This window comes from Carettochelys insculpta, chromosome 3, assembly GCF_033958435.1.
Source record: "Carettochelys insculpta isolate YL-2023 chromosome 3, ASM3395843v1, whole genome shotgun sequence".
In the NCBI taxonomy this organism is placed as follows: Eukaryota; Metazoa; Chordata; order Testudines; family Carettochelyidae; genus Carettochelys; species Carettochelys insculpta.
In genome coordinates, this window is record NC_134139.1 from 152909908 (window position 1) to 152937853 (window position 27946).

At 42.1% G+C, this 27946-nt stretch overlaps 1 protein-coding gene across 5 annotated transcripts in view; it reads left to right on the plus strand.

Moving 5' to 3' along the window:
• Window positions 1-27946, plus strand: part of OGFRL1 (opioid growth factor receptor like 1) — a 130810-nt gene that overhangs the window by 15202 nt on the left and 87662 nt on the right. For 3 of the 5 annotated variants that reach the window (XM_074991073.1, XM_074991071.1, XM_074991072.1), the window contains exon 7: window positions 827-1530. In XM_074991073.1, coding sequence (XP_074847174.1) covers window positions 827-1530 — 704 coding nt within the window. Of the gene's footprint in view, window positions 1-826; window positions 1531-18556; window positions 18622-19317; window positions 19387-27946 lie in introns of those variants that run through there. The other 2 variants (XM_074991070.1, XM_074991069.1) reach the window with 2 other exon arrangements.

Below are 27946 nucleotides of genomic sequence, written 5' to 3' on the forward strand. Positions count from 1 at the left end.
GAAAAGCAAAAATTAATGATTGTTTATTGTCAACAGGCATGTAGCTCTTGCACACATTTCTTATGTCTGTGCTCCTAACCTAACGTCAATCTAACCAACAAAATGAATTCGCTGACTCTAGTACTTTCAAGTGCCATTGAATAGAATCACAACTCCATATGAGTTTGCCCAAAACACTGTGGTACAAATTTCTCTCCTATTCCCAAAACAATGCTTTCTCCTGATGTTATGGGAGAACACTGCTTTATTAGGTTAGGGTTACTTATGACTAAATCTGGTCAAGTAATAATTTTTAAAACAAAAGTCAAGTACTTTATTTTTTCAGTATCTTATCTGGGTCACCTCATTGGCCTTGGTAGACTTTGAATCAGATCCTGAGTCTCTTAGAACTGTGCAGGAGCCAAGCTCTCAGTCACTGCACGTCTTATAAGAGCTAGTCAGGTGTTCCAGTGCTAGCTAGCCAAATAGTTTTAAGTAAATTTATTGCTACAATAAATGAATTGTAGTAATCAGAGTTAGTATTTACAGCTCTTCATCCAAGAATATCCAAGCATTTTACAAATCTTGGTTACAACTCTCAAAAGTCCTATGGGGAAAGTTCTACGTAGCAGTAGCTGAACTTTACAGATGGAAAAAGTAAAGCACAGAAAGATCAAATGACATATCCAGGAAAACAAGATGGCAGACCATATAATGAAACCCAAGACTTCTGCCTCCAGTCCTGTAATCACTAGAGTAATATTCTCTCTCTCACTTCAGCAGAATGTATTCTAAGCATTTCTTGTCCCTATTATTTTTATCTAAGTTCAGTAATTTTTTTGTGCAGATCCCAACACAACTACTTACGAATCACTCGTATTCTGAAAAGCCTTGGTGAACTTGGATACGAGAGTTTCAAATCTCCTCTTGTGAAATTTATTCTCCATGAAGCTCTTGTGGAAGACACCCTACCCAACATTAAGCAGAGTGCGTTGGAATATTTTGTATACACCATTAGAGACCGAAGAGAAAGGAGAAAGCTCCTGCGATTTGCCCAAAAACATTATACACCCTCAGAGCATTTCATTTGGGGACCACCACGAAAACAGAAGGAGGGAAGCAAAACAGGTAAAAAGCCAACATCTCCTGTTTCTTGTCACAATAGTTACATTTCTAAACACAAGAAATGGAGAGATTCCAAGAACACATCCATAACTGGTAGCTCAAGTAGCAAAATAGCAGAAGAACAAAAGGTAGAACTCACAAGAAATGGAGAAGAAAATGACCAGCGTGGAACAGAAACTAACTGTGAAGCTACTAAGCAGAGCAACAGTGAAAAGAACAGTGATACTGAAAGTCAGAATTCCAAATCAGAGGAAAGTCTCAGTTCATCAGACAAAAAGGAGACAATGTCTCATTCCAAAAAAGATAAGGGAAAAGAGGGTGAAAATTGGAGCCAAGATTGTGGAAATCCAACAGCTACAGAGAAGGAGTCATGTGATAGTGAGAACTCTTCAAGTAATATACCGGCAGATGTGCCAGACAGCCTAGGTAAGGATAAGCCTCTAGTGCAATCCACCATAAAGGACAAAGATGAGATAAAATCATGAGTTGAAATTTAAAATCAGTTATGTTTCATATTGAATTAAACAAATTATTGATCTTACCATGTGAATGATATTGATGTCTAGTTTAACATAAGGAAATTCATGGGACCAGGCAGGATATGAAAGCATCAGATTAAGCTTTTCAGGGGTTAATATTTTTAACTCAATTCAAAGGGCACAGTTCAAAATGGTTTAAAATATGTATATGCTAATTTGAAACAACTATATAGGATTAAATTCCATAAATCCCTTTTTCAGCTTGATTCCAGTTTGTGTAGAAAGGAGTGCCATTTGTTTCTGATACCACTTTGTTCATCAGTTTTAAAAATTAGAATATTAGAATGTTGGTGTTTTTAAGATTGGTAGAAGTAGACCCCAATATTGTTCCCCTTTTCCAGTATGATTCTGCAAAACTATTTCAAGCATCCAGTCCTGTCACATTGGTGTAAGTCCTACATGATATCCGAGGATGCAATTAGCTACAAAGGCTTTAACCTTCAATGGGCATTTTTGGCTGAGACTTTCTGAATTGGATATCAGAATGTTCCATTTTGTTAAGTATCATTCTAAATTAAGTAAAAGTCTAACTCATTATTAAATTGTATGAGCTCTTACCATCTACAGTCCTTGTCACAGTTGTAGGGTGAGCTGTGCTTTACATCTCTTTCAGTCTGACTTGAGTGTGTTCCTCTGGTTATAGGTTTTGCTTCTTTCATCTACTGTATAGAAAAGAAATCTGGCACTGAATTTTCAGTTGTTGGGCTCAGGATTGTTAGGATGTGAATCCCAAAAGTATATAATTGCAGAAATATATTCTGTCATTTTGACACTATCTGCACATGCAGTAATGGCCATCCATCCATGTTTAGGTACCTAAAATACAAATGGCTTGATTTTTATAGAAGTGATGAGAACTGAGGATTATTTTCTGAAAGGACGGTCAAGAATTTAGTTACCTAAGTAGAGATTTAACTGCCTAATTATAAGCCTCTAAGATTGAGCATTTTGGAGAGGTCTCATAAAGATGAAGATATTAATTTCCCACAAAATGCAGAAACAATAATGTCTTTTTGCTAGTAGCAAATTTGTGTTCCATAACTTTTGTTTGGTAACTTTACGAAGAAAGCAAATGTCATTATATGTAAAATATGGTGGGATATCATAATTTTACTGAAGGAGGGTGGTAAAAGTAAATATTATAATTATATATTAATAAACCTTTGGCAGAGGATAACTCTTCAATTTTCATAAAGATTCCAGTTTATTCATGCTATAACAGTAGACCACTATTTATAATGAGGTTTTTGCGACAAAAAACATTTCAATGTCTAGATTTTGTCTATCGAAGAACATTATTTACAGTACACAACAGTATTTATGGGGAGTTCGATCTTTCCCATTTCGGGGTCTCTTTTCTGCTAAATAGATATGTATAACTTCTATCAATGTTACAAAGAGTTATATGTATGCATAGAGAGGTGGGAATTTTATTTATACCCGAGTATTCATTCTGATGCCATATATCGGGGCAAACTAGTGTGTAACTTGACAGAAAGGTCTGCAGGGATGCTTCTCTTTATATCTGAAATTGGAGTGACAGCTCACTTCCCCACCACGCTAAACCTCATATGTGGAAACCCTTTGACACAAAATATGTAAAAAACCATCACTCATTAAACAAGAATTGAAGCAAATGCACATGTTGAGGAGCAAAATAGCGTTGGTATTTTTTGAAGCCACTGAAAATTAGGCTTGCTCAGTTCCTCTCAGAATCAGGCTCTATGGGCTTGTCTACGCTTACTGGTAGATCAGTGCTCCTAGGGATTGATATAGTGGGTCTAGTAGGGAAGCTCTAAATTGACCACTGCTGGTGCCTCTGCTGATCCCAGTACTCCACTGAGTTGCAAGGAGTAAACAAAGTCAGTGAAAGAGTTTCCCACATCAACCTCCCCTGCTGTGGGGCTGCTGTAGTAAGTCGAACTAAGTTACATAGACCTCAGCTGTGCTATTCACGTAGTTTTAGTTGTGTAACTTTGTTCGCCTTTGCCCCCTAGTGTAGACCTGCCCTACGATTTAAAGGAACCTATGTATTAGGTATTTAGATAATATTAATTTATTTTTCAAGTTACCCAGATAAAGTCCTGCTTAAATAATTATTTTAGGGCAGGGGTTAGCAACCTTTCCAAGCAGGAGTGCCAAAATTTGATCTTTTGACCTCTGTACTGACCAAGTGCCGGTGATACTTTTCAAAGTCACTAATAGTCCTCCTTGCAACAGCTTCATTAATAAATTAAGATACAGACCCGTAACATTTAGATCACGGATCAGCAACCTTTACGAGGTTTTGTGTTAAGGCTTGGGGTATCAGGGCGCATTTGAAAGTGAGTTGGGTGCCAACCGGTGGGAGGAGAGAAGGAGGGAGGGGTGTAATGGGGAGGGCTGGGAGGTGTGGGATGAGCAGGAGAGCAGCGCAGTGGGGATGGGAGGGTTAATATGGGGGACAGGATTTCCTTGCTTGAAGGAGCCACAGCTGATCTGAGTGTCCCAGAGTGGCACTGGGGCCTTAGGGTCTGCCATAGCTGCTGGGCCTCGGGCTGCAGCAGCTTGGATGCCCAGTGGTCATTCCATCCAGGTTGAAGCTGGCCTGAGGCAGTGGCTGGGTCCTGCACAGCTGAGATTGCTGTGTGACTTGCCAGAGCCACTGCACAGGCACAGGTGGGAGAAGGGAGGTGGCTGCGCGCTGGGGTTTTGACTCCGAAGCAGCTCAGAGTGGCAGCCCCTTTAAATGCAGAGCCCAGGGTATGTGGAGTATGTGTCTCTCCGTTGCCCCATCCCTGCTCTGCCTCAGTGACAAAGCAACCTGCTCCTGTCCTGCCTTAACACGTGAGCCCAGGAAGAGCCACAGGGCACAACTATGTGGGAAAAGCAGTGAGGCAGCAGGGGGAGGAGCGCTGCTCCTGTCACACATTTGGACTGAGAGTCCCAGCCCCATACTCATTGAAGCTCTGCCCCGCACCCCACCTTTCAGCTGATGGGCCCAGCTCTGCACCACCCCACCCCTGCAGCCCAGCCCCTGCCCCATCTTTGTGCTGACAGACCCAGCTCCTCACCGACCCACCCTTGCAGCCCAGCCCCTGCCCTACCTTTAGGCCGACGGGCCCAGCTCCACACCGCCCCACCCCTACAGCCCAGCTGAAGGGCCCAGCCTTACAGTCCCAGGGGCACCTCCCCCCCCGTGCCCGCCCCCTGCAGCCCAGTCTAGCCCTGCCTCTCTGCTTGCCGGCTTGTGTGTGGGGCTCACGCATCCCTGCTGGCTCTGCTCTTAGTGGAGGGGCACCTACTGAGCTCTGCAGCCCTGCTGCACAGGGGGAGGAGGGGCGGGGTTGCCCTCCTGCCATGTGCCACAGAAAAGTGGCTCACGTACCGCTCTTGGCATGTGTGCTGAGGGTTTCCAACACCTGTTCTAGGGTAATTTTAATAGTGTACAGTTGCACATGTGGTAAAAGACTGCCTTGGCTTAGCCAGGAGATCTTGCATGATCTCAAAATCAAAAGGAGTCCTATAAAAAGTGGAAATTAGGAGAAATTACAAAAGAAGAATATAAGTAAACAATACGTGCATGCTGGGACAAGATTAGAAAGGCCAAGGCACAAAATGAGCCCAAACTAGCTAGAGACATAAGGGTAACAAGAAGTCATTCTCTAAATATGTTAGAAGCAAGAGGAAGACCAAGGACAGGGTAGGCCCACTACACAGTGAGGAGGGAGAAAAAGTATCAAGAAACTTGGAAATGGCAAAGGTGCTTAATGACTTCTAATTTTCGGTCTTCACCAAGAAGGCCAATGCAGAAATGCCTAACATACTGTATGCTAGTGGGAAGGGAGTAGATTTAGAGGATAAAATAAAAAAAGACTAGTTAAAATTACTTAGAAAAATTAGATGTCTGCAAGTCACCAGGGCCTGGTGAAATGCATCCTAGAATATTTAAGGAGCCAATAGAGGAGGTTTCTGAGCCCTTAGCTATCATCTTTGGAAAGTCCTGGCAGTCAGGAGAGATTCCAGAAGACTGGAAACGGGCAATTATAGTGCCATCTATTAAAAAAAAATAAAGTGGGGGGGGTGCTGGGAGACAAACAAACCAGGAAGCTACAGACCAGTCAGTTTAACTTCTGTTCTGGGAAAGATAATGGAGCAAATAATTAAGGAATTCACCTGCAAACATCTGAAGGAAATGAGGTAATAGGTAACAGCCAGCATGGATTTGTAAAGAACAAATCATGCCAGACCAATCTGGTAGCTTTTTTTGACAGGATAACAAGTCTTGCAAATAAGGGAGAAGTGGTAGATGTTGTATACCTAGACTTTAGTAAGGCATTTGACACAATTGTGCATGAACTTCTTATCAATAAACTAAGCAAAAGCAACTTAGATTAGGCCACTATAAGGTGGGTCCATAACTGCCTGAATAACCATTCTCAGAGAATAGTTATTAATGTTTTGCAGTCATGCTGGGAGGGCATAACAAGTGGGGTTCCTCAGGGATCTGTTTTGGGACTGGTTCTATTCAATATCTTCATCAATGATTTAGATATTGGCATAGAGAGTATGCTTATTAAGTTTGCAGATGATACCAAACTGGGAGGAGTTGCAACTGCTTTGAAGAATAGGGTCATAATTTAAAATCATCTGGACAAACTGGAGAAATGGTCTGAGGTAAACAGGATGAAGTTTAATCAGGATATATGTAAAGTACTTCACTTAGGAAGGAACAATCAGCTTCGTACATGCTGAATGGGAAGTGACTGTTTAGGAAGGAGTATTAAGCAGAGGGGTCATAGTGGACCACAAGCTAAATATGAGTCAACAGTGTGATGCTGTTGCAAAAAAAAGCAAACATGATTCTGGAATGCATTAACAGGAGTGTTGAGAGCAAGACACAAGTTATCCTTCCGCTCTACTCAAGTGGAGTACTGTGCCCAGTTCTGGGCACCACATTTCAAGAAAGATGTGGAGAAATTGGAGAAGGTCCAGTTAAGAGCAGCAGGAATGATTAAAAGTCTAGAGAGCATGAGTTATGAGGGAAGACTGAAAGAACTGGGCTTGTTTAGTTTAGAAAAGAAAAGACTTAGAGGTGACACGATAGCAGTTTTCAAGTGTCTCAAAGAGGGTTAAAAGGAGAAGGGAGAAAAATTGTTCTTGGCCTCTGAGGATAGGACAAGGAAGAGTGGGCTTACTCTGCAGGAAGGGAGGTTTAGATTAGACATTAGGAAAAGCTTCCTAACTTTCAAGGTGGTTAAACACTGGAATAAATTACCTCGGGAGGTTGGGGAATCTCCATTGCTGGAGATATTTAAGAGCAGGTTAGATAGATACCTATCAGGGATGGTCTAGATGGAGCTTGGTCCTGCCTAGAGGGTAAGGAACTGGACTCAATGACTTTTTGAGGTCCCTTCCAGTTCTAGTGTTCTGTGATTCTGCCTGTCCCATGTGTAAGGCCAACAGACCCAAGCTGCTAGCACCAGGGGTTGAACCTCTGATCATAGGGGTTAAAGCCCTGTGCTCTACCACATGAGCTAAAGGTCAGCTGGCTGTCCACCAAGGCTGTAGTGTGGAGACTCCACTCACCCTAGTATGAGGTCCCAGTGTCTCTGGGTACTACACGTGCATAGTAAATTCACATCTGATTTTAAAAGTTGTGGAATAGTTTTGAGGGATGAGCCAATAAGGTAAGTCAAATGAGGTGTAACAGATTTAAATTGGAACAAGTTGTGTTTCTTTTTAAATAAATTTTATTTACATCTTTTTAAATTATTTTTGTGCACTCATTTCCAGTTGAAATTGAGTGTTGTGCTGGTAGGGATCCATGCAGAGGGGTTTGAGGTTCAAAAGCTGCAAGTAAATTTACATTGTAGCATGCATACATTATAAATGTGGCTATAGGATAGGGGTCAGCTACCCTGATACTCATGCCAAGAGTGGCAGGTTCGCCAATTTTTATTGTCACATGAGGTGGGAATTCAACCCTGCTCCTCCATTCCCATGCAGCTGGGAGCTTGCTCAAAGCCATGCCACCTGTGGATTAACAAGAGACCAGGTAATGCTACCAACCAGCACCTAAATGGTAACGGTGTGCGTCTTAATTCCTTTATTAATGAAGCTGTCACAAGTAGGACTAATAGTGAGTTTAAAAAGTATCACAGGCACTCCAACTGTACATAAAGGTCAAAACATCAAATTTCAGCACTCTACCTCAGAAAGGTTGCTGACCCCTGTTGGTTTGCATCTAAAAGACTATGAACACACCGATTTTCTTCACATTTTTGCTAAATAACTTTGATTTGGGGAAAAGTGAAAACAGAAAAATTTTGCTTTTTTTAAAATGAGTTTTCCTTAACCACTTCATGCTGATTTTTAAAAAACGGTAATAGTATCTTTTATTGAAAACTTGATTAAAAACCTGACAATATTTCCATGGAGAGAGAGGGCACAAAATTATTTGTTCTACCACAAACGAAGTGATCATGACTTTTTTCACTGGAAAATTAATAATTATATGAAAATGTATGGACTAAATTTTTCCATTCACGTGAAAAACATAATTATTGTGCATGTTGTCAAAAGTATAAAAAATATAATATTTTTTTAATTTCATTGACAATTGCTAAGTTTATCAGGTTTACATTAGAAAATCAGCAATCTACCAGCAGTGTTCCCCAGTCAATAAGTGGGAAGCAATTTGCGGATTATACTCTTTGACCTATGATATCATTGACTAACTCAGAACTTGCCACTGTATTCTTACAAATACATTAAAAGATATTTTGGATAAGGTGGATGTTAGACACTTTAATTCTATTGTACAACAACCTTGATACATTGGAATGAAAGCTTACCCACTCAAGTACAAATTTATTCATTTTTTCTTATAATGACAGCAAGGATATTTTATTTGTCAGCCAAAAAAGGATGACTTGCCTCTGGTGAGTAAATAGTTGCAGAACTGTATCCAAATACAGAGTTTAGGGAATGAAATATTAAAAATAAAACTCCAACTTGAGAACAAAATTCATAATTTTGTCTCATGGTATGAAAGGAATTACTCAAAGGCAAAGCCTAATTCTAGCACAAAGCCCAATAAGGTAATATTTATGTTTGGAGAGAATAGTAGCGGTGGCACTATGGGACTGTTTAAACCAATGTCAGACATTTCTTCTGTCAAAAATTAGGGGTAGGAAGTGGGTGTAGTGTAAAGTTGTGACTATACAGAAGGCAAAGATACAATTCTGAGTATGTGACAAGCATACTCCCTGATTCAGATAACAGTGGTTACTGTCTTAGTACATCTCCCCTGTTACTATTGCAACTGCACAGAAGTAACTGTTTTACCCAGTCTACCTGCTGAATGCTGGACATTGAGGGTCAAGAATGGGCTAACAAGGCCCACCAATAGCCACCTCACTCTGCCCCTGTATTAACCTTTCCTCTTCTTTGTGTAGTGAGGAGAAAAGTCCTTGGGTGAGGAGAATGTGTGGAAAGGTTTTTGTGGGGGATGCAGATTGACAGGTTCACCTGCCTCTTTCTTTGTACACCTAACTAAATGGTCAAAACCCTTCTCTTCCCCTTTTGCAACATGAAAAACTGTGCCCAATATGCCCAGTAGCTTGTGATAATGGGATGGATGTGCTGCAGGATGAAGGCACTTTAACTACTGCAGTCTAACTAAATACAACATTGCAGTGTGAATCAAAACTGTGTCACTGGTCAGTCTCTCTGGGCAGCACGTTATCTTACAACCATTTTTTCCCCTCACATTTGTTACTTGTACAGCTGGAGTCCTAAGTATCAAAGAACATGGGAGAAAAATACAATATAGTCCTTTTTTTTTATAAAAAAAAAAAAAAAAGCTTTATTCTTGATACAGCTGATGAAAAGAATTTTAACCTGATGCAGTCTGAAAAACAATTCAAAATCATGTGGAAATCAATTAAATTGAGACTCTGGTGATTTAACATTTCCAATTACTTCTTTTTTTTTTTTTAAGGAATGCGTAAAGGTACTTGCTATAAATGGCTAAATATAAGAGTGGGCAAATTATTTTAAATAGTCTCTTATTTCCTTGGCAACTTGGCACTTTTTATTCTAACATGCTTATATATTTAGAGGCATATCCTTTAACTAGACAATACTGAATGTGTTTACTACTGTAATTATGTGAAATTAGTCTCTGTAGTAAATAAGGTTTTAGCACTTATTTTTGAAGGGACTTGCTCAGGGCATGTTTGCTAGTCATTAGTTCTTCCTTTCCTGTAACTTAACTAACTTCCTAGTTGTTAGCTCTTTCTGAAGTTTAAGTTCAGTGACAGATGGTTGGATGTACTTATGCGCTGGTAAAATTTGGACTTATTGTGTAAGTGGTTATTAAAATGTATTTCGGGAAAAAGTGCCGTAAGTGTAAAATATTTTTACTTGTAACATGAAATGGCAACATGTCATTTTTAATGTATGAGCCTGTTCTGTACTCTGTATTCTTTTGCAGTGTTAAATTACAGAATGCTGTGCATGTTTGTTAGTACCAATACCATATGTATGTGGTAGAAGTGGTAACCAGTTTCTGGATTTGTAAGGTACTATAAAAATATCTTTTATAATTCTGTAATGGTATGGCAATGTTATGCCAAAATGTATAAACAAAAAAGCAATAGTTTCTGTTGCTTATTGCAGTATTTTAAATTATTTGTTTGTAAATGATATACTTGGAGTTCCTTCCTTTCAGGTAAATATATTTTTAATAACTGCAGCCAAAAACTATAATAATAATAATAATAATAATTAATAAAGCCTCTCCACTTTAGCAGCATTATTGTGGCAATGTGTTGAAATGTTTTGTAGATCTGACTATTTATTCAAGTGCCTCAGTATGCATAGTCTCCTGTATTTAATGTACAAACATAAGCACTTTTAAGTGGTGCAGTTGTGCTTCTTTTTGTTAATAGCAAAAACACATTTGTTAATAGCAAAAACAAATTGATGGAACAGGTTTAAGCCCAGAGTGGTTTTTATCCTAAAAATATTAATATTTTCATTAAAGAAACATGCCCTGAAAACACTCTTTCTGGTAACATTTTAAGAACTGCAGTTTAATAATAGCATCACAAGAGGATCCCTGTGGTCAGAACCTGTGGAAGTCACAGAGGTTCTGTGTGGGGCCTGTGGGTCTGCTGGTGCAGATCCAATTGCAGGACTGGAGGCATACGTAAGGTATGTCTACATTGCTGCTTAGAGTGAGCCTCTCCACTCAATTAGAAAGACTTGCCTTTCCTCTGCTTGAGCTAGTGCACTGAAAATAGCAGTGTGGACTCTAGCACCGGCAGCAGCTTAGGCTAGCTGCCTGAGTCCAAACTCACCATTCCTTGGCTCCAAGCTCGGGTGACTACTCCAAGCAGATGCCCGCATCAAAAAATGCATACTCCTAGTTTCAGTGCGATGGTGAGAGAGCACTAGTACACGTTTGACTACCCAGCTGGAAAGCAGGCTTCTAGCTACAGTACCGTACAGACATACACATAGTTTATATTATGTAAGGCATTAGGCTTTCAAACCTGTGTACAATATTAACTACTTCAAAAGCTAATGCTGTGAAGGGGTGAGCACCTCCAAGTGTCATCATTATAATGCCCTCTAGATACTCATCCTGCAATACCAGAGGTGTTTCCATAATTGTATTTTCTATTTAGTTTTAGTTTGATGTAGAATTCTACTTTTAGAGAGAATTAGCCATCTTCTGGTCTGTTCCTCAGTTTATATTGAGTTGATGTTTTGTACAGAGCGGGTGTAGATTAACATATGTTTATCAGAGTATAATTTGGTCAATTTGTTGAGTAATTTAAAATAGTTCTAAGTTCTGACTCTCAGATGCTTATTTTCAAACTGTGAAGAGAGAATTTGCCAGATGGAAAAACTGATGGGGAAAAAATACTTCACACATAGCCCATATCTCTAACGAAGCTTGAAATTAACATCATTGTTTTAATTTACTTCCTTTTTGTCATATCACCCAAGGGTAGGACTGAGCTAATGCTCAGTAATACATTCTATAGACAGTGTGTGGGCCCATCAGTTTCTTTGTAAAGAATTAAGTGACAAAGATAACTTTTGTGGATTGTGAAATTAATCGGTATGTACTTTTTGACTGTAGATTCACTCTCAAATCAGATAAATTGAATTTCCCCCTAATGTCAGTGGAATATTAACTTTGAAGCCAGGTATTCTAGATATTTCAGATATTGTGGACATAGTTCAGTCCGGACGGCAACCTCTTCAAACTGTTGAGGCTTAGAGCAAAGAAGACCCAGGTGATGGGTGGGTAACGAGCCATCTATCAGCATGCTAGACTACGAACTGGAAGTCGTCCATGAGTTCGTGTACCTAGGCTCAACGATCTCGGACAACTTGTCACTTGATAGCAAGATCAACAAGTGCATTGGAAAAGCCGCCACAACGTTCTCCACGCTGACGAAGAGAGTACAGGCTAACAATAAGCTCACTGTACACACCAAGGTGCAGGTCTACACAGCCTGTGTTTTGAGCACACTGCTGTGCGGCAGTGAAACATGGACTTTGTGCTCAAAACAAGAGCAGCAGCTCAACCCATTCCACATGCGCTGCCTTAGGCGCATACTCGGTATCTCATGGCAGGACAAGGTCCCCAATAGCGCAGTGCTTGAGAGGGCAGGCACCGCCTCCATGTTCACCCTTCTCAAACAGAGGCGTATGCGCTGGCTGGGCCATGTCTCACGCATGACAGATGGCTGAATACAGAAGGACCTCCTCTTCGGCGAACTGGCATCTGGAAAGAGGCTGAAAGGGCGACCTAAATTGCGCTACAAGGACACGTGCAAGCGTGACCTCAGAGCTCTCTCTATCAGTGTGAACACTTGGCATTTGCTCGCCTCAGACAGCATGCCTGGAAACAGGGAGTGAAGGAAGCTCTTGTTATGTATGAAACTACCTTGGTGAAGGAAGCAGAAGACACGAGAGCCCTCAGGAAGATCCGTGCCCGTGATACCATAGCGACATCTGCCTACTGCTGCTCACAGTGCAGAAGGGACTGCCACTCCCGGATTGGATTGCACAGCTACAGAAGATGCTGCTTGAATCAGTCCAACTGGGGCGCAAACCCATGATCCCTCAGGATCGAAGGATGCCTACTACTACCTAGTTCAGTAAAATACTACCACGCTTTTTCTTCCAGTCTGAATCCTGTCCATCACTGATGTCAAAGCTGTTGTAAAAAGTTTCCCTAACGCACTGCCAAAATGCAAGAGCATAAATTAATGGTTTTCTATCACGTCTTCAGTTATACTGGTTCATTCTTTTTACATTTGTCCTCAGGGCAGAATGGTGGATGCATATGCATGCACAATACTCAGAAGTGTCAGTTTCACTACCTTTTTGGTGCTAATTGCCATTTCATAGCTATGCTAGTATTCAATCAAAGAAACAGCCTTAGCTAATGTCAAAGTACATTTTAACAAGCTGATTGATTTTGTAGCTAGTTTATGCAGAAATCCCCTCTTGTCTTTAACAGGCACTCGAACTGTGTGACCATTACAGAATAAATTAAAATAATTGTCATTCTCCTCCCTTTTTATGAGGATAAGTTGTTTGCTAATTATTCCAAGTTGTACGTTTTTGCTCATGTAAGAGAGGAAAGTACAAATTTTTCTGTGCATCAACAAAATCTCTTTCACTTTTCCCTCTTCTAACCAATCTGTTCTAACTGAAAACAGGAGATGGACACTTGGGTCTCCCTTTAGTAAATGTATGCAGCACCTGCCAAATAAATGTAAGAATAAAATTCCTGCACCTGTGCCCTGAAAACTCTTGTCTTTACATATGTCTTTACATATAGCTAAGCAAAGAAGATTCATTTCAGATCTAAACTTGTTTGCTGTAGCTATGCAAAACTTGCTGCTTTCTAGCAGATACTCATTAGTACCATTTTACAGGGATAGCAGCACGACTAGCAGACGTACCTGGCGCTGCTCAGGTCCTTAACTCAAATAAGTTTTGTTTTAGTTTATTTATGTCATTGCTCTGGGGTGGGACTGGGGATGAGGGGTTCAGTTTGCAGGCTGACCTGGGGAAGAGGAGTACTCCAGCCCCCTCTCACTGCGGCAGTTCAGGGCCAAGTGAAAAGTGCTTGTCGTTGGCTGCTGCAGCTGCAGTGGCACAGTTTGAGAAGGGTGCATATCCCCCTGCTGGGGGAACAGATAAACACACAGACAAACTCTCTAAAATATATATCAGAGAGCTGCCCCTTTCTCTGCTCCTACCCTCTGCTGGCCCAGTGTCACCATCTCTGCCCCCTTGTCGCCCCATTTGGTCATTCAACAGCCCTCCTACCAGAACCTTCCCTTTCCATTTTATGAGAACCAGTCAGATTCCAGGCACATCTCATTGTCTTGGCACAACCAAGCCCTTACCTTGCTTTAAGTTATGATAAGAAGAAGGTGTATGCTGAATTTAGTGGTCCTAGCTCTTACTGCTTAGGAGGAATTCTTGAACAAATGGACTCACATATGGATGGACAAAATGTACATTTCTAAAATATGTAGGAAGATTGTTATCATGTACCAAAACGTTAGAGGGACTGTGGCACTTATTTGCAAAAGTAGATCTTTTAGACTAACAAAACTGGGGGATATTCTCTTTTAACAAACTACATTTCACTTCTTTTATAATAACTCACTGGTGCTGTTTGATGAGATAGAATAGTAAACCGGAAAAAAAAGTCTTGGGAAATTCTACTGCTTTCAGAAACTTGTGGGATCTGGACCATAATGTAATCCCCTTTTTGTCTTCCAAAGGATTCTGTATCAAACGGACTCTATTTGCATGTAAACAGATGGGTTTTTTCCCCCTCAGCTGCCGGCCTTTCAGAGTCAATGTGGGATTTAAAAGTCAAACATGAGTATTTTTGTGCATTGTAACCAGTGATACAGATCCTGCAGATCTCATTGTCCACTCCATGATATGTTTGTGCATACCTCTTTGTGCAGTTATTTAGAGCCTCACACCTTTACTTCGGCTTGATCCCAGTCTACATATATTGAAAGGAGTTTAAAAACAGTATTCTTTGCCTTGGTTATTTGGTAAGAACATCTGCATTACACCTCTCAATATCACATTTTGTTTGTATTATAAACTTCATGGATTTATTTGTCCAATGTTTGTACCAGCAAAAACACCTGCAAATTTTTTTAAATGTTCATAAGGTCAATAATGTTTGTTTTATAAGCCTACACATTTATTTCTATTCTACATAAACAATGGTTTCAAGACTTGTTAAACACAAAACAATGTTTAAACCTAGCTATTTCTTTCCCTTGTGATTTAACATAATTTACAGGTAGGCCCTGGCTAGATTTATTACAGTGTTCATTGCATGTGTATGAACAAAGGTGACAGCTGTTTCAAATTTCTAAATAAAAACAGAAAAAAAGGAACTTCACATTTTCACTTCTCATTTCAAGGCCTTAAACCAGTGCCCTCTGAATAGAAAGACAGAGTAAAGTCTTCAGAAGTGCCTAATGCACCTAGGAGCTTATTGGCTCCTGAGTAATTTAGTTCTTGACAATTTTACCACAGGCTCTCACGCTTAGGTGGTCATTCAAAATTAAGTTCTCAGTGCCATAAACCTGTGTGTTTTCAGAGCTTCTCTGTGTTGTGCACTAACCCTCAGCAAAGGGATATACGTTCAAGATAAGCTAGTATCTTGTGGACTAATTGGCCTGTGTGGATACTGCTGGCATCCAGTAAAAGTTTCCTAGTGTGTATTAATGTTGTTCCATTTGAAACTTGGCACTAAGAAACTTTTAGTGCATGCCAGGAGGGTCCTCCTAGGCCACTTAGTATGCAGCACATTAGTACACACTGGGCTTGTCTACACTACCTCCCTACTTCGAAGGGAGGATGTTAAGCAGGGTGATGGGAGTTAATTAATGAAGTACTGTGGTGCACTTCATTAAGCAAATTGCATCCCCCAACGGCAACTTCAAATTGTTAAACTTCGAAGTGCCGGCTCGCGTCTAGCCGCGGCTAACCCGTCAGTACTTTCGAAGTGCCTGGGCGACTTTGAAGTCCCTTTACTCCTGAGTAAAGGGACTTTGAAGTTGCCCAGGCACTTCGAAGTACCGGTGGGTTAGCTGCACCTAGACACAAGCTGGCACTTCGAAGTTTAACACATCGAAGTTGCCACGGGGGGGGATTTGCTTAATGAAGTGCGCATATGTACCGCAGCGCTTCATTAATGAATTCCCAACACCCCACTTCACAGCCTCCCTTCGAAGTAGGGAGTTAGTGTAGACACAGCCCTAGAATTTACATGCCACAGGTGCAGAGTAATTCACTGTGCAGACAATCCCGTACGTTTTTGTTAGCAACCCCTTATCTGAAGAAATAAAAGCATATCAGTGTAAGAAACCCATATAATTTTTGTGCGATTTCAGAATCTGAGCATGAACACTTCACCCTGAAGGATAAGGGTGGGCTGGGAGTGAGATTTTCTTAGCTTTCAGTTATTATAAAATTTTCAACACTTCACGGGCCTCAGTTTCCTCTATGACCATGCCCTCATCCCTGGTATCCTGATCGGCCACTTGAGAAACACTGCTGTTAAACTTTACTGATATAAGTCATTATTACTTAAGCTTCTAGCTCATGTGGATGGGGTTGCTTATTCACTGATGGTAAAATTTTCAAAACTGCCTGTTTCCAAATGGCTGAATTTCCTTTACTCTTACGTGTGAATACATCCCAATAAGAGAGAAATGTGTGGTATGCCAAGATCCCCAGTGAAAATGTGCTCAGTTAAAACATTAAGATTATCAACGATAATATATTGCAAGATTTAGCAACATGTACTAAATCCTGAACCCCAGTTAAGTTGAGACTTTATCACTGCTCCTTGCATCCTTTCTTGTTGCTACCTCATTTATTGTCTTTCCTCTGTGCCGTTTCCTAAGTTTAATAAGAATGTCTCAGTCAACAAAGACTGCCTATTGTGCACCCTTGCTGTAAGCCCGTGGCCAACAGGTAGTTAAAAGTAACGCTCTAAAGCAGTGGTGTCCAAGAAAAATGTAAACGATCACCACAGCTCCCACACACCCCACGATTAATCACTTGAAGTCACGTGATCCGCCCTGGGCTGAAGCCATGCAGTGCTTGCAGCCCTGTGGCTGGAGCCTGCCAGGGCTGGAGGAGCCACTTCCACTGCTGCCGCCACGTGCTTGTCCCGTCACGTGAGGGGTGCGTGCATGGAGCAGCTGGGGGGGCACCCCATGTGTACGGCTCTCCAGAGCTGCATTTTTCTGCACTACCCTGCCTCACTTGCCACATGTGGTAAATAGGGAGTGTATTGGACACTGCAGCTCTAAAGCTCAGCGTTCTAGACATGTGCCAGATCTCTTTGAGGCTGATAAAGCCATGTGTTCAGCTTCTGTTTTTCCAGCAGTGAGGTTGCTGGCCAAAGTTAATACCAGAGGGAGAAGCTATATTTTCTATCTTTGCTCTTCCTTTCTTTCCCCTTTTTGGGTATATTTATCTTCTTTTGCCTGCTGGGGATATGGGACAGCATTCAACAATAACAGGTCCAGTCCAATTCAGCTGAAGGCTTCTCTTTTCCCCAAAAAGAGTAATTATTAAAATCTACAAGATTACCAGCACAGGTGGGTTTATTTCTAAAAATTCTCTTCAGCAGAAGGAAGAAGGATGATGGGATGTTGTTAAAAACAAAGCTTTACTTAATACCTTACATTTCAAATGCTTTAACTGTTTTTCCTTCTTTTGTGTCCTTAATATAATGCAAAAGGGATTTTTAATTGTTTGCCATGGTACTAAACAGGCTGAGGTTTATATATACGATGCCCCAGACTTTTTTTAACACATCAGTGTTGGACAGTTACAGGCTCATGTTAATACCTTTAATTCTTTGGCTTCATATATTCCATTTATATTAGTACACCACCATTCTCTTACACCAAACGGAAAACAATGCAACCCAATGCCAAAACCACTGTAATGGGAGATTGGTCCCATAGGCCAAAAGTACATCCAAATCTTGCTCACCTGGTTTATATGTGGAAACTCACTGTGTTCCATAGTACTACGTGTGAGAGTTAGGCCTTGACTGCATGTGCCTGAAACTTTTCTTCTAATGTTTTAAGGTCAATTATCATCCCTTGCTTATATTAATAAAGATAAAATACTAGAGAGCAAGCAGGTAGATTCCCCAATGGTGCTTTCAAAATAATTTTGCCCACTTTGGATAAAAGTCTGCTGATAAAACATTTCTTGCTACCTCAGTCCTGAAGTCTCTTGCAAACATACAGTAATTACAGAAATTCTGCTGATTCAAGTTTAAAATGAGTTAACTGCTGCACTGGGGCATGTCTAGGAATAACAGTGCTTATTTTAAATGAGTTCCCTAATGCAGCAGATCTGAATGATTGAGTACAGATACAGCCACTGACTCCATGTTGGCTTACTTGCTATATAGTTCCATGGCACGAATGGAGCTCCACAGCTTGTAAACTGAGGCAGAATCTGGCTGGAATACAGAAAGAACCACTTCTTATTGTCTTTGAATGAAAGTAACTGTTGTGACAGAGTGAGGCCAGGGGAGAGAATACAAGAGGGAAAAGGCAGGGCTGTTGTGAGCTGGCAATCAGACAGAGTGGGAGCAGCTGGGGAGGAGGCTGCCCTAAGTCAATTGGGGCCAGCTGCTCCCACTTTGACTACTTTAAAAAAAAAAAAACAAAACAAAAAAACCTTTTCCCAGTAGGGCAAGGGGAGAATGAGGAGAGCATAGGAGGTGAGTAGGGAGAGGCAAAGAGAGTTTTAGGAACAGCAGAGGAGGGAAGGAACTTCAGCAGCAAGGGTATAGCTCTTTCTTCCCTGCCTCCATCCAGGTGACCATGAGATTGACTGGAGGCTAGAAAGAACCGATCACACCATGCGGCCAATCAAGGAAGTGGTATGTGCTGCTGTCGCCACTACCTGGTGCAGGTACCGGGGAGATCGTCTGGGGAAGAGGCCCAGGGAGAAGAGCTGCAGGGTCAAGGGTGAAGGGAGCCATTCCCTGCCACTAGTAGCCACCCAGGGTCCCAGAGCAATTTGGTGGAGCCCGGGTTTGCCCCAGACCACCACCCCATCCCAGCAAGGGCAACAGTGTCCTTGCTGTGGGGCTAGTGAACTGAATAGGGGCCTGGAGGCCAGGAAGGAGACTAACTATCACATGGCATATACTAAGAGCCACATTCAATTTTAAGGACCCAAGCTGGAGCTTTCTGGTACAGAGTTGTTTGTTCTGACATGGGACTGGATGCCATGAATCTGTTTATTACTGGGCAGCTTCCTTAAAAATATATGTTACTGTGATGCCTAATTTGAGTACACTTTCAGCATGGATGGTAAGACCAAAGCACATGCAAGGTTTACATTTTGTTAATTTACATCCTTTGATAGGACAATGTTTTTGGCAAGGACTCAGTCTTCTTAATAAGATATGCATTAAATTGGACACTGTGTTAAATTGGATAATATCATTTTCTATTGTTTACAATAATTGCTTTTATAACAGGTCAAGTTTTTGGGGATTGGTTTGAAAGAAGCCAAATTAGACATGAAAGAAGACATTAGAAAACATGTTTCATGTTTGCTTGTCCCACAGAAATCTCTTATGTTTTCCTGTATCCTGTCCCCAATGTGCAGAACGCTTTCCTGATCTATAGTGCTGTACTCCGTTCTGTAGGAACATGGAATTTGCCACATTGGATCATACTTGACATCCAGGTAGTCCGTTAGCCTGCCTGTAACAGTGACTAGCACCAGGTGCTTCAGAAGTAGAAACAAGAACTGCAGTAGGCAAAAATTAAACTCTCAAACATGAAGCTTAATATCCCTTCCAAACTAATTTTTAGATTTGCTGTTATAATGAAGGCTATTTTTGTTATCCAGTTAAATGTCCAGTCCTTTTGAATCTTGCTAAGTTCTTGTCCTTGGACTGTGTAAGCCAGTGCTAGAGGAAGCTATTCGCACACTTTGTGAAAAAGTACTTAAAATAGGGCAAATTTGAAACTAACATTAAATTTAATTGAATGCCCCTAGCTCTAGTGTTGTGGGACAGGGAGAACAGAATTTTGAGTTATCTTCTGTATACTTGTATGAGGAAAGAGCATATGACTTCTTGTCTTGGTGACTCCTGACTCCGCACCTACAGTTTTGCTGGAGTTATGGGGAGGAGCGACACAGAGGGTGGCACTGCTGGCTGGGCTAGAATCGTCCAGAACTTGTGTGTGGCAGGTGGCACATATTCCCAGTAGCATTCAACGGCTATGGGGGATATCTCTGTGGTGGGCAAGCCACCTGGTGGGACTCTCTGAAAGTAGAGCCAGATGTGAGGGTTGGGGCGGGGGGAAGAGAGGAGTTTATAAACAAGAAAAGTGGGACCCATCCTGTAGGATTCATTGTTGGATAAGCACAAGTTCCAGAAAGATCTGTTATAAGGATGTTGCTCATGGGACACTGCAAGTTTGTTGGATTTCAATTGTAGGTTCCCAGGCCTTACTGGAGAAGTGGAGAACTAGAATTTCTACATCCTGAAAATTGTAAAGACTACAGGGAAGCTTGAAGGAGGCTGAGAGGTATAAACCCATGCCAGGAGGAGCTTTGTGTGTGTGTGTAATGAATATGGAAAACTTGGGAGAAACACCCTGAATGTGTCATTTATAAAAGAATTGTTATTGACAGTAGTCACAATTGTTTCTAGGGTTTTAAGTAGTCTGGTATGAGAGTTCTCAAATATAAAAAGACTTCTCTTCCTTTACAGATTGTTGTATTCCAGCTAGTGCAGATTTAATAGTAAAATTATATATGTATTATGCCTAGAAATACCCAATTCTTGTCTGTACTACAGCAGAAATGTAAGCTGAGAGATTGGAAATGGAAAGAAATACTATCCCTGATGTTAGCAGCTTGCTTATCACTTTTTCCCAGAGTAGCTACAAATAATAATAATGGCTATGTCTACGTGAGAAGCCTCTGTTAACAGAAGTCACTGTTTGAAGGGATTTCCTGGCAAATCCTCTGTCAACAGATTGCGTCTACACATAAAAGCAGATTGAAAGAGCAATCCGCTCTATCGACAGAGAGCAGCTAGACTTCCTAGCTGACTGGAAGCTCTGCAAATGGGGCTGACTGGTGAACTGGAAGCCCGGTCTGATGACAAAATGGACCCGGAGCATCTACATAGCTGTCTTGTTGACAGAACAGTTGAGAGAAGTGTTTTACCTGAATGGGGAGAGGTATAACACTGTCGGTGGAAGTGCCAGGTTGTGTTGGAAAAACTGTCAACAAAATGCATTTTGCATGTAGACACTTCATGGGTTTTCCTGACGACAGCCCAGTGTTGCTGGGACAAGCCTCTCATGTAGACATAGCCAATAATAATAATAATCCTGGCAGTGGACCAGCTATAGTTTGCTGTCTAAAAGCCATGTGAACTCTACAGTTTTTCACATCACCAAAAGATCATCTGCAGCCCAGGCCAAAATTGTAAACCCATAAGAGTAGGCCGTGTATTCAGGCAACATTCCCACTGTAAGCTTCTGTCAACGGAGTTAAGTGGAAATACGACTTTTGGTGATGACTCATGTTGTATTTGAAATCCTGAGGCATACCTGTAACTACTAATCTGATGATATCTTCCTATAATTAGAGCAGAGTTTTGATAAAGAGGTCAGTGACTATTTTAGGCTGCCTTTTCTCAGAACCTGATCCAATTTTCCAAACAAATGCAAAACTTGTATCAATCTGCTTTTCTGTACAGCAATACATAGCATATGTTTGTTTGATTTTTTTTAAAAGAAAATGCACACTCATCAGATGTAATTTTACTACCACCTCTGGGGGAATTCAGGGGACAGAGTAAAAACCTTTAACTCGTGTAATCTTGTTTGGGCCAGCTCCCAGTCTTTGTAAACCAGTATCATTCCAGTGAAGGTAATGGAGCTACACTGATTTATATCACTTCAGTATCTGATCCTTTTATTTTCAGCTTTGGAAGGTGCTCAGGTACCACAATGTTGAGCACAGCATAAAATTTTAAGCAGGGCAAAATAATCTCTGCAATTACCCAGTCTGTATTGATAAGCTACAGGCTTTCTGTTCTATATCAGATTTGTCAGTTTTTATTTATCTATTTTTGGATCTGTGTTACAAAATCATCATTCCATTTCCAGTACCACACTATCTCCAGTTCTGAAGAAGCAGGTTTGCCCCACAGAAGCTTATCACCCAACATTTTGTTGGTCTTTAAAGTGCTACATGACTGCTGTTCTTTGTTTTGTTTCCATGCTTGTTTCATTTAAATAGTTAAAAGCAGCATTTTTCTTTTACATACTAAATTTTGTAATCTGTATTAGGTCAATGTTTAGTTGTAAAATTCTGAAAGAACAACCATAATGTTTTGTTCAGTTATGAACACTTCTGGGTTACAAAAACCCTCCGTTCCCAGGAAACTTGTAACACTGAAGCTCAACTGTAAAGACAAAATGCTCTCTAGTATTTACCTTAACTAACTATATTAGATTCAAGCAAATTTTTTCACCCCATTACTGATCCAGCCTCTTCAGGTCAGGACCCCTTTCCCAGTGTCCAATGGCTGTTTCCATTGTTTTCTCGGATACAGAGAATGCCATGGACAGAAAGAGAGAACGGTTGGGGTGTTTGCCTCTCCTTTCGTTGTTCCAGTCCTTCTCAAATCCACATATGTGAGCTTCCTTTATTTTCCCTTCCTGATTGATGACTGTTTATTGCTTAAATGCAAGTTAAGGCAAGCACGCATTCTTTTATTTAGAATCATAAAATACTTGGACTGGAAGGGACATCGTGGTCATTGAGTCCAGTCCCCTGCCCTCATGGCAGGACCAAGTACTGTCTAGACCATCCCTGACAGACCTTTAATCTAACCTGTTCTTAAATATTTCCAGAGATGGCGATTCCACAACCTCCCTTGGCAATTTATTCCAGTGTTTGGCCACCCTGACAGCTAGGAACTTTTTTCCTAATGTCCAGCCTAAACCTCCCTTAAGCCCATTGCTTCTTGTTCTAGCTTCAGAGGCCAAGAAGAACAAGTTTTCTCCCTCCTCCTTATGACACGCTCTTAGATACCTGAAAACCGCTATCATGTCCCCCCTCAATCTTCTCTTTTCCAAACTAAACAAGTCCAATTCTTTCAGACTTCCTTCATAGGTCATGTTCTCTAGACCTTTGATCATTCTTGTTTCTCTTTCTTGGACCCTCTCCAATTTCTCCACATCTTTCTTGAAATGCGGTGCCCAGAACTAGACCCAATACTTCAACTGGGGCCTAACCAGCGCAGAGTAGAGCAGAAGAATGAATTCTCGTGTCTTACTCACAACATACCTGTTAATGCGTCCCAGACTCATGTTTGCTTTTTTTGCAACAGCATCACACTGACTCATATTTAGCTTGTGGTCCACTATAACCCCTAGATCCCTTTCTACCGTAATCTTTCCTAGATGGTCGCTTCTCATTCTGTATGTGTGGAACTGATTGTTCTTAAGTGGAGTACTTTGCATTTGTCTTTATTAAACTTCATCCTGTTCGTTCAGATCACTTCTCCAGTTTGTCCAGATCACTTTGAATTATGACTCCATCCTCCAAAGCAGTTGCAACCCCTCCCAGCTGGACAGACCCATTCCCTGACTCCTGCCTGAGCAGTACAGTGGAAGGTTCAGAACATGTGTTAATAACATTATAACTTCACATACAATTTTACCTTACACATTTATAAGGACAATATTGATCAGCAAAATATGAGTTTTCAAATGATATTTTACATAGTTTATATTATACAAGTATGATTACATTAGTGCATAAGACGGGAGTGCAGGGGAATAGCCTTTCATATAGTAATAGTACACCTCTAGGTCTGACTAATCCATTGCAAAATAACAAAACAGCTGATATGGCACACAACACATAATTAAAGAAATTTAATATATTTAATGCCAATACAAATGAGTATGTAAAATAGAGCCTGTCAAACTAGTTTGATAACTGGAAATATATTTAATAAGATGATGTTGCTGTAATAGACTTCAGTGAGGCATATGAATTGGTTCCACATGACATTTTGATTAAAACCAACATGAGATCAACAAAGAGTAAATGGATTAAAAGCAGGATAATTGACATCTCAAAATGTAATTGTAAGTGGTGAATTATCACTGAACAGGTATATTTCTAGCAGGGTTCTGTTGGGATTGGTTCAAGGCCCCATGCTAAACAATACTTTTATTTAATGACATTAAAGAAAATGTTTAATCATCACTGATAGGGTTTGAGATGACAAAGGATGTGAGGAGTGATAAATAAGAAAGAGGAGATTGGTAACTGCTCCAAAATAGTCAACGCCATGGATCACTGATAGCCAAGAAGGAGCAAACACTATGGTTGTGTCTAGATTGCTGAGAGCTGTTGGCAAACAATGTGCAAATTACTCACTGCATTTGCATAGCCTCTCCTGGCCCAGCTGCCAGGAAGAGATTTCTCAACATTTAGCCTGTCCACATGGGGCCAAATGTCAGGAAACCCCCCTCTACTGATACACCCCTTCTTCCTTGTGGAATGAGGAAGACAGGGATGTCTGCAGAATGCTCCCAGGGTGGCACACCTCTGCTGAGAGACCTCAGGTCTCCTGACAGAAGCATACAGTTTAGACATAGGCTATGTGTTTCAATATAGTCAGACAAAGCTAAACATCTAGGAACAAAGAATGTAGGCCATACTTACAAGAAGGGGGACTCTATCCTGGGAAACCTTCGGGTCATGGCAGATAATCATCTAAAATGAGCTACCAGTGCAATGCTGTGGTCAAGAGGCTAATGTGATCCTTGAATATATAAAGAGGAACCAAGTAAGAATATGGAGGTTTATTTTATTGTATTTCACATTGGTGCGACCACTACTAAAAGTTTTGTGTCCAGTTCTGGTGTTCATAATTTAAGAAGGATGCTGATAAATTGGAGAGGGTTGAGCGAAGAGCTTTAAGAATAATTAAAGGACTGGAAGTTATACCTTGTAACAGACACAAAGATCTTAATCTGGCTAATTGAACTAAAAGAAGGTTAAGGGATTAACTGGATCATAGTCTATAAGTACCTAGATAGTGAACAAGAAATTGATAATGAGCTCCTTATTTTAGCAGATGCAATCCAGTGACTGGAAATTGAAGCTGGATGTATTCAGTCTGGATATAAGTTGTCAATTTTTAACAGGGAGGGTAATTAATCATAGGAACAATTTATCAAGGTCTATCACTGGTACTTTTTTGAATCCATCAGAGAATTAATTCAAGGAAGTAAAGTGTCCTGTATTATAGGGAAGGTCATAACAGGTTATCAAAGGTGACCAATCTGTGAATGAGGTGATATCTAAAATTAGCTAATTTCTCAAGGTTAGGAGAAGAGTGTGTGCAGAACATGGATCTGGACAGAGACACATCTTTTTTGTTCCCCATTTCCATTTCCACCGGAACGTAGAAGTTGCCTAAGATAAATGCCCATACTGATGTAAAACCAAAGGAAAGATGGAGGATCTGGGAGCAGAGTGTGGACGCTTTTAAAAACTAAATGCAATTTCCTTGCGTGCTAGAAGATCAAAATGCATCTCAAGAGGAATGTACAGCTATGTCTGTTACATATTTGTCGTCTTCTCTTCCCTCCTTTCGGATTCCCAGGGAGGAAAAAAGCTTAAAAAGGTCATACTTCTGACTTCCAGTTAGGCAGAGCTGATGACCTAGTTTTATGTTGAAAAATGTCCTTTCCATACCTTCAGTTAGGACTCTAAGGCTGTGTCTATATTATGGTGCTCTTCCGAAAGATGATCTTTCAGAAGATGATCTCTACTCGCAAAAAAAGCAGATTGAAATGTTCTTTTAAAAGAGAGCATCCACACAGCTCCTGCTCTTTCAAAAGAATGGGCCAGGGCTCAAAAAATCCAGCACCCGGAGGACTGCCCTCTTGACAGAAGGCCCCAGAGCATAGACACATGCTTTTATCCAAAAAAATCTTCTGGAAAAAGGAGCTCTTCCTGACGGAAAGAGCACATGTTTGTCACTTCTACACATGCATGATCTTCTAGAAGAGTATCCTCCAGAAGACCGTTTTCAGAGGATCCTCCTCTGGAAGATCACATCTGTATGCAAAACGTGGTCCAAAAGAGCTGCAACTTTCTTTCAGAAGATCATGTCTACAGCTGCTCTTCCAAAAGAATGGAGCAGGAAATGCCGCGGACAGGGTGTCATGGCCGGAGAGCCATTCTGGTGCTGCCAGCCATGCGGCTCCCAAACAGCCCCTTCCTGCACAAGCTGCTGAGGTCTGCCATGCTGCTCACAGCAAAGCTGAGCCAGTCCCTGATCCTAACTTCCCCAACCACCAGTCATGGATCCCCAGTAGCTGCAGACCAGCAGGGTTGCTCTGACCTGCAGGCTGGACATCCTCCTGGCTACCCTCCTTGGTCTCCTGTGGAGATGGAGATCCAGGCCCATCGGTCTTGACCCCACACCACCCTTGCTGGGTCCTTTCCAGGCTGTCCTCCATGTCTGGAGCCGTGCCACCAGCACCAACTGGTGGGACATGGTAGTCATGGGGGAGTCGGACAACAAGCACTGGCTGCAGAATGTCCAGATGACAAAGGAGACCTTTCTGGAGATCTGCAGCTGGCTTGCCCCCATTCGTCAATGGCAGGACAACTGGATGCAGCCAGCCTTCTCTGTTGAGAAGTGCATGGCCATCACCGTCTGGAAACTGTCCACCTCAGACAGCTATGGGCCCATCGGGATTGGACCAGCAGGCAGGCAGGCCTAGCCCTGGGGGAATAACATACAGCTGCTGCTGGAGCTGCGCCCCAGTGGCGGGGGAGAGCCCTGTGGGGGGGGAGGCGGGGGTACCCCTGTGCGAACCCACAAGCGTGCCTGCCCTCTGTCCCCTGCACGCCATGGGAGCCATCCGTAATGTGCTGGTGTGGAGGTTGGTGTGCGTCAGGGACCTAGACACAGTCATCAAGGGCTTTGCTGAGCTCAGGTTCTCCCGGTGCTTCGGGGCAATCGATGGGATGCACAGGCCCCTCTGGGCCCTGCACCACGGTGGCAGTCACTATGTGAACCACAAGAGTTACCACTCCATCATGCTCCAGTCTGCAGTGGCCTCATGGGGGAGGTTCACTGACATCTATGTGGACTGGCAGGTCTGGGCACATGACATGCGCATCCTCCAACTCCATCCTGTTCTGCCAGATGGAAGCCGGAACCTATATCCCGCCAGTGGGAGTGCACTGTTGGGCCATTGCGAAGGTCATCATGCCACTCTGCCGCCTGCAGCCCTGGCTAATGCGCCCATACACACGCTGCCTCACCCCCTCCCAGGAGCTGTTCAGTGCCCGGCTCACACAGGCCCAGTATCCTGTCGAGTGTGCCTTTGGCTGCTTGAAGGTGAGGTTTAGATGCTTCCTTATGTGCCTTGGTGTGGGGGTGGAGAAGTCTGCCTAGGTTGTGGGCACCTGCTGTACCCTCCACAACCTCATCAAGGTCCGTGAGGGGACCCTCCCCCAGGGCTGGATGGTGGAGTCGACCACCTTGTATGAGCAGCCCGCCATGGCCCCTGACCACCAGCTCAACTGCAATGGGGTCCACGTCTGGGAGGTGGTCAGGGAGGCATTCACCTGAGGAGAGTACTGACCGTTGCCCAAGCCCTCTCCACAGGTCCCCCCTCCATCCCTACCATTTCCCCACAATAATCAGGGACACGGGGTGCAAACAGTCAAACGGTTTATAAGCCAAACCTTCAAATGTTAAGCAACAATTGTAAGTAGAAAACAATAAACATAAATGTTAAAACCAAAACCTGTGCAACAATATACAAAGGGGTCGGGAAATGGGGACATCACAACTTGGATGGGGATGTGACAGGTATGGAGGACCTCCTACTCAAGGGATGAGGTGGAGGGCCATGACCCCCTCCTGCCCTGGGTGCATTGTCCCCATTGGGGTCTTGATGTGGCTGGGAACAGTGGGAGGTAGGGGTAGTCAGCCACATGCTCAGCCTCAGTGGGGGGTATCGGGGCTAGGGTTTTTTGGGTGGTGGGGTGTCCCTCCACAGGGCCTGCTGTGGCCACAAGCCAGGCCCCAAGGCTCCTGAGGGCAGCCACGGACAGACATGGAGTCAGTAGGGCTTGGGCCTCAGGGGCATCGGCTGGGGCGGGAGCAGCTAGGGGTG